The 7,215-nt window shown below is 42.7% G+C and overlaps 1 protein-coding gene across 1 annotated transcript in view; it reads left to right on the top strand.

Moving 5' to 3' along the window:
• Nucleotides 1-4,957: 4,957 nt before the first annotated feature.
• ctsa (cathepsin A) overlaps nucleotides 4,958-7,215 on the top strand; it is a 5,655-nt gene continuing 3,397 nt past the window's right edge. The window contains exons 1-6 of the mRNA XM_005753655.2: nucleotides 4,958-5,068; nucleotides 6,245-6,411; nucleotides 6,482-6,593; nucleotides 6,672-6,722; nucleotides 6,797-6,883; nucleotides 6,961-7,116. Of these exons, the coding sequence (XP_005753712.1) occupies nucleotides 6,245-6,411; nucleotides 6,482-6,593; nucleotides 6,672-6,722; nucleotides 6,797-6,883; nucleotides 6,961-7,116 (573 nt within the window). The 5' untranslated portion in view covers nucleotides 4,958-5,068. The remainder of the gene's footprint in view (nucleotides 5,069-6,244; nucleotides 6,412-6,481; nucleotides 6,594-6,671; nucleotides 6,723-6,796; nucleotides 6,884-6,960; nucleotides 7,117-7,215) is intronic.

Here is a 7,215-nt window from a genome sequence, read left to right as displayed (position 1 = left end):
ACACTGTCACAGATACTCGTCTTTGAGTGAAGATTTAAGGTGATAGGAAATATAAATAACTCCAACTTGAATCTTTGACCCAGAGTTCAAGCTCTGCTGTAATAACTAAGAATAATCTGACAATACTATAATATTGGCCATATTATATTTACTTTACCACAGTGAGATGACTTTAGTCGCATGAACAACATCAGCTAATTGTTATTTACTAGCTAATCTTAAATGAGTGTTCAGCACAGGAATGAAGCCCAACAACCATGTTTTTACTGTGGCCTCAGCCTCAGATACTCAGCTAATCAAAGTGATGTCTTAAACAAAATTAACTTAAAATCTATTTCTCCTTCATTTCTGTCACACGAAGCTGTATGAAACGTTTCTCGCGGTTAGTATCATGGTTGCTAGGCAACCTGGGCAGCGCGACGAAGGCCTGTTTCACAAGCCTCTCACTTCCGCACTTCTCGTACTTCCTAGCACGCGCCATACGTAGTGCACGAACTGCGCGTACTCCACAGCATGCGGTCGCTGGATTGGGACACAGTCTGTGTGACTGACTGTTGGAGGCTGAATAATCTGCATCTCATTATACTTGGTTCAACTGAACAATGGTCAATGTTCAAGGACTGATTACTGGTTAAGATCTAACAGTTTGATGAACGACATCTCCAGGTGTGAAGTTTCAGCCTCTTACTGACCACTGTTTGATTTCCTTGTCCATCTCATTAACTGAAGAGAGACATCGATCTCTTACTTGGAAATTTTATAACAGCCTTCTGCATAATGACAACTTCTGTATTGAAGTGAAAAATCTAATGGTGGAAATAGACCAACTGGATTTGTCACAAGTGAGCAAATAGGAATGGTTCAGAGTCCAAGTGAAACAGACGGCAGTTCAAATGAGCAAATGTGCCAATAAACAGAAAAGACAGGAGCAACAAACCATTATTGAGGGCATTAACAAGCTGTGCTGGAAACAGGATTCATCACTGGATGAACAATTACAACTAAATAATTTTCAATCCCAATGTGACAAACTGTTGTTAGAGAAAACCAACGGCGCCTATGTTCGTTCAAGAGCTGGATGGATGGAGGAGGGAGAGAAAAACTTTTCCTACGTCTTTAATTTAGAGAAACACTGAAAAGAAGAGTCAATCACTGGATATCGAGGAGATTTGACTGAGGACCAAGACAAAGTAAATGAGGAAACATTACAATTCTGCAGCAACCTTTATAAGTCCAACTATTCAGCGGTGAATGGTACTGTGTTTCCTGAGAGTCTTAGAGGCTTTATTGGAACATTGGATGAAGGTGTGAAGGATCATATGAAGGGTAAACTTGCAAGGCAAGGCAATCGAACAAATACCCAAATCAGCAGGAACTGATGGGCTAATGGTGGAATTTTACTCCTTTTTCTGGGATCACATTAGATCATTGCTCTACAGTGCTTATTTACAATGTACCTCATCAACTAATCTGTCACCCACATGCTGACTCCATGTGGTGTCGTATTCTCAGATCTTCATTCAAGGATTACGAGGGATTGATTTTTTATTAGGATGTGACTGAGATCAGTACAATTCCTGTTAAACTACCTAGTTTCCATAAACAGATTCTTTACGCCTGGAAAATGATTTTTGCACAACTTCTCTCCCCACATGTTGAGAATGTGGAACAATAGACTTAAACCACTAACAGAAAGTTATTATTGATCAGAAACTGGTTTGAGCGGCATCTTGTTTGTAACTGACTTGTTGGACTCTAATGGTGCTTTATTGGATTTTGTATCTTTTTTGAAGAGACACAATTTAGACTGCCCACTAAAACATTACAGAAAGGCTTGTCACGCTATCCCATTAGCTCTGAAGCAGCTAATATGCAACACATTGTTATATTCTGACGTCAAACCAGCGCTGCCAAGTTTAAAAATGGGAAACTGTAATTTAAATGATAGCAAATGTAACAATAAGTTTATTAGTGTGAACTTCAAATCAATTCCTTTCCATGAGTTTGACTTGGGTAGACGTCTGCAGGCCTTCACGGGCATCAGTCACTCATGGAAAAAGCGTTTTCGGAATTTGTTAAGTGGCCTGTTCCCCCAAAAGTTAAACAAACCCATTTTAAGGTAATTAATAATATATACCCAGTATCTGAGGAGGTTTACATTTGAGGTGGACCTGTGCTCTTTTTCTGATCCTGTATCAGCTGTTTTTTGGTCAGCTGGAGAGAGTTTAGATGGAAAATTATCACCAGATTCTACAGAACAGCAGAACCGCTCAGATGGGCCCAACACATGTTCATGCTGGAGCAACTGTGGGACACACTCTGCCAACCATATCCATATATTTGGGCTCTGCCCTAAAGTGGAGGCAGTTTTCAAAGTAAATATTCCATGACGTCCTAGTGTTGGGAAGGAGTCCAGAACTTACTGACTGCAAAGCCAAAACTCAGCAGCTAAATAAAGTACTCACTGCAGCCCTAAAAACCAGAACTATCAGGTGGTTAAAACCAGAACCTCCCACATGTAACATCTGGATCCAGAAAGTGTGTGGTGCCTATCTGATGGAACACATTACATACTCAGACTACAGAGACCTGTTTTTGAGAAACAGGGGACCCATGCTGCCTTTGTTAATACAGTGAAGAGCGCCACCTAGTGTTGGGAGCTCTCTTTCTCGGCACACACACACATTTATTTATGGATGGCACAGGGAACGGGGAGACCGGAGGACTGCCTCATATGAGGCCAAAGAGTGCTTATGTATCTATGTATGTATGCTTGCCTTCTTTAACATGCTGTAGCTGGACACTGGCCCTGTGCGAGCGAGCGTCTGCTTGTACATGTGGCACAGTTGTATGGAGGAAGTGTAGGATCCATCACTGCTCATTAAAAATAAATAAAAATGGAGTTTAAAAAAAAGAACTGCACAGCTGGTTATCACTGAAAGTCAATGACATCCCACAGTTTAATATATTTGATGTTACCTTCTATACGGATCATTTACATCCACGTATCTCTGCTGTGACTAACATTAGGTAAATACCATATACATTGTAGCAAGTGGAGAAATAGTAAACCGTCCGTCACATGGTTCATTAGTGACTTTAGACATCATGTGACTAAAGAAACTGAAATCAGACGATGTGTTTGTCATCTGTTACTGTTTCCATCTTTGCCTCCGGTGTTTGTTTGTTTAGCCTGTGCTCCCTTTTTCTTATTCTGCACTTTTTTTTTTGGACAACTTTATTTATGATTTTCCAATGTGAGAAAAGTACAGAAAAATATAACTCGCAGTGGCAAACAAGTTGGATGCAGGAAAATGTATAATCTATGGGCACAAACAAAAAATACTACCATGTGAACAAGGCAAAAAAAACAAACAAACACCAAAACCCCACCAAAAAACAAAACAAAACAAAAATAGAATAAAATAAATACATAAATAAAAGGGGGCTGCATTGTGCGCAGTTCTTTCCGGCTTGCTATAGATAGTAGGTGGCTTTAAAGAAAGAAAGAGAAAACCCCCCAAACAGAGATAAAAGCAGTAATACATCATACTTCAGTAAATGACAACTTCTCCACATATTCAACAAAGGATGACCAGCTTTTGTAGTATTTACTTTGAGACCCTCTCAAACTGTATCTCAAATGCTCTATCTGCAAGCACCTCATCACCTCTCTCACCCACTGGACAAACACTGGCGGACCTGAATCCTTCCAATTAAGAAGAATTAGCCTGCGTGCCAGGAGAGATGAGAAAGCCACTGCATTTATTTGATAAGAAGTTATCCCGTGTTGGTTTGGGAGTACACCAAAGACTGCTGTCATCGGATTGGGATAAATTGTTTTCCCACACACATATGAAAGAGCTTTAAAAACGAATTCCCAGAACCAGACTTAACCAGTTCAAATCAGAGCAGGTCCAGAACATATGGCTCATAGTGGCGGGTGATTGCTTGCACCTCGGACATCTATCATCAGAGGTATTGTATATTTTGGCTAGTTTAGCTTTGGTTAGGTACGCCTGGTGAAGAATTTTAAACTGTATTATACAATGCCGTATACAGATTGAGGATTTATGGATCCTGCTAACACTAAGGTTTAATAGGTCGTCTGGGATCTGGAGGTTTAAGTCCAGCTCCCAGGCGTTCCTGGCTGTGGACACAGAGTCTGCCTTTATATGCTGCAGTGTGCTATATATTTGAGAGATGTGGCCTCTAGCAATAAGTCGAAATTGCAAATAATCCTCAAGTGGATAGTAATTAGGTAGACTTGGATATGAAGTGAAGTGTTTAATTGCAAAGCTACGCGCTTGTAAGTATCTAAAGAAGTGAGTCTTTGGGATTCCAAAATCTTTAGATAATGTTTCAAAGGATAAAAATGACCCTTTAACAAACAGATCAGAGAAGCAGATAATTCCTCTGCTGTACCAAACCTTGAACCCTGCATCGCTCAGAGCTGGTAAAAAAGATTTGATGCAACAGGGGAGCAGACACTGAAACCAGACATTGAGAGAGTTCTTAACCACAGGATCTTTAAAATTAACATTGTGACTGACTGGTAGACTTGAACACATTATTGCAACAGGGGATATAGTGAGATGACCGTCTAGCTCCATAGTGGACCAAGGCGGCCCTCTGCCCTCCCTAAAAGCCTGCATCTAGGTGGATATTGTCACAATATTGGCAGCCCAATAATAATACATAAAGTTTGGTAGGGCCAGGCCGCCTTCCGACTTAGAACACTGTAACAGGGATTTACGGACTCTTGGAAGGTTTTTGTTGTTATTCTGCACTTTTAACACCCCTCTGGTGCTCTTTCTGTTGTTTTGAATGTTCTTCTACTGTTTTATCCTCTTCGAGAGTCTTTATTCGTATTGTTCTTAATCGTTAATTTAAAAAAAGTTATCCTAAAAAACCCTACAAATAAAGTTTGAAAAAAAAAAACCGAGGGGAGGGAGGGGTCATGTGACCTGCCGCTGTCATATGACCTGCTGTTTTCCTTCACCGTGGTGTGTCCAATTTATTTGCAGAGCAGGAGCCCAGGTGAAGCAGGTGGACGCGTAGAGAAGAGGTGAGTGAAAGAGGAAGGTCTCCATTCAGAGGTCCGTTTGGATTCTGTCTGATTTAAGACGTTAAAGTTGATGCTGCGCGTGATAGTCCCCGTTTCCGGGTTTAAAATGTGTGTGTGTGTGTGTGTGTGTGTGTGTGTGTGTGAGAGAGAGTATCAGGGCGCGCACACACACTGCCTTCTGTTTCATGACAGTTAACGAGTACTCTGAGAAACTGATCGCTTCCTGATCGATAATCGAGCTGATTGTGAGTCGAAAACGTTTCGTGTTGAAACTGAAACCCGTTTCCGGTCGCTGAACAGTTATTCTGACATGAACTGCGTGTTTCTGCCAAACTCCGTTCAAAAAACTGCAAATGTAAATTTTCTTGGCGCATGCTCAGTCACGTCCGAAAGTAAAACGTCCAGATGAACAGAATCAACTTTTCAACCAAATCGTAACTTTTCGTTCATTCAGCGGGAAAGTAATCACGTGACTTCTGATCGATCCCCAATCAGAAAGTCTCGTGATCAGTCCGCGAACACAAACCTCACTTCCTGCTGAAATCACGTGTTTCGTGGCCGTCAGAGGAACCCACCAGTCTTCATTTAAATTTCTGCCTAATTTAACGTGTGCGTGTGAGATCCTGCTGTGCTCGTGTTTTACAGGTTTACCTCAGAGAACGGGTGAACTTTGAACTTTGCGTTTTAAGTTCGCTTTCTTAAAATCAGGGTTGGATGTAATAAAACTGAGTGATGAAAAACCCTTTTAAAACGTTAACATCATCACTGAGGTTTAATTTCTAGTTTGTTTCCTTTCTGAAAGGCTGATGCTGAGGACAGCCTCCTGCTTTTTTTTATTTAGTTTTACTTTCTTTTTGTTTTGTTTGGATTTTTTAGGGTTATTTATTTTATTTTCTGGCAGGGCTCCGACAGCTCTGTGAAATCACATTTGATCAGTTTTGTTTCTGGTGATCTGTCCGTGATAACCTGCTCAAAGTCAGTAAAACTGACAGTAGAGCTAATCAGTAACGTCCTGCAGGAGAGATGACATCATTTGTGCTGTGTGTCATGTGATCGTGTGACAAAAGTGAAAGGAACACGTGGACGTCAGCTGCTGGACGTTACCTCAGTATTATAAAGGTGAAATCTCAGGAGGAGCATTTTTATTGGATGTTTTTACTCCCTGTCTGCTATCAGATGCAGCTGCTGCTGTTGTCATGTTACTTCCTGTCCGCATGGCTCGGCATGGAAGCGGCCCCAGCGGCCGACGAGATCACGTACCTGCCAGGTCTGCAGAAACAGCCGAGCTTCAAGCAGTACTCTGGATACCTGAGTGTGGCTGACGGCAAACACCTGCACTACTGGTCAGTACCTGAGACACGCCTGAAGACACGCCTCACCTGACCGTCAGCTGACCACTTCTTCTGTTCTCAGGTTCGTTGAGTCGCAGAACAAACCGTCCTCGGACCCGCTGGTGCTGTGGCTGAATGGTGGCCCCGGCTGCAGTTCGCTGGACGGACTGCTGACCGAACATGGACCCTTCCTGGTAGGTGAACTCTGCCCACCTGACCCCTACAGGTATACTGTGACTCCACACCTGACCTCTGACCTTTTGTCATTTCAGATCCAGAGCGACGGTGCGACGCTGGAGTACAACCCATATGCCTGGAACAAGGTATGCTGTCATGTGACTTTTGTTGAGGTCGCACGGCTGAGGTCAAAGCTGATTGGTCGACTATCTGTGTGCAGATTACCAACATGTTGTACCTGGAGTCCCCAGTAGGAGTCGGCTTCTCTTATTCGGACGATCAGAAATACGCCACCAATGACACAGAGGTCAGTGACCCTCAGTGACTCAGCTGCCGGTTGGCTGCCCGGAGGTCAGGTGTTCAGCTTTTTCTTTTTCTTTGCAGGTGTCGATGAACAACTACCTGGCCCTGAAGGAGTTCTTCCGCCTGTTTCCAGAGTACAGCAAGAATGAGCTCTTCCTGACCGGAGAGAGCTACGGAGGAATCTACATCCCCACGCTCGCTGAGAGAGTGATGGAGGACGCCAGCCTCAACCTGCAGGTAATGACGCACCTGACACACAGCAGGTAACAGTTCTGAAGTTAACTTCAGTAACTGCTTCCTCCAAACCATCAACGTGTCTTTTAGACCCCATTCCTA

Source organism: Pundamilia nyererei, unplaced genomic scaffold, assembly GCF_000239375.1.
Source record: "Pundamilia nyererei isolate P.nyererei 1_Seehausen unplaced genomic scaffold, PunNye1.0 scaffold00447, whole genome shotgun sequence".
In the NCBI taxonomy this organism is placed as follows: domain Eukaryota; kingdom Metazoa; phylum Chordata; class Actinopteri; order Cichliformes; family Cichlidae; genus Pundamilia; species Pundamilia nyererei.
The sequence above is the reverse complement of the archived record's forward strand: the minus strand, read 5'-3'. Positions and strand labels throughout refer to the sequence as shown.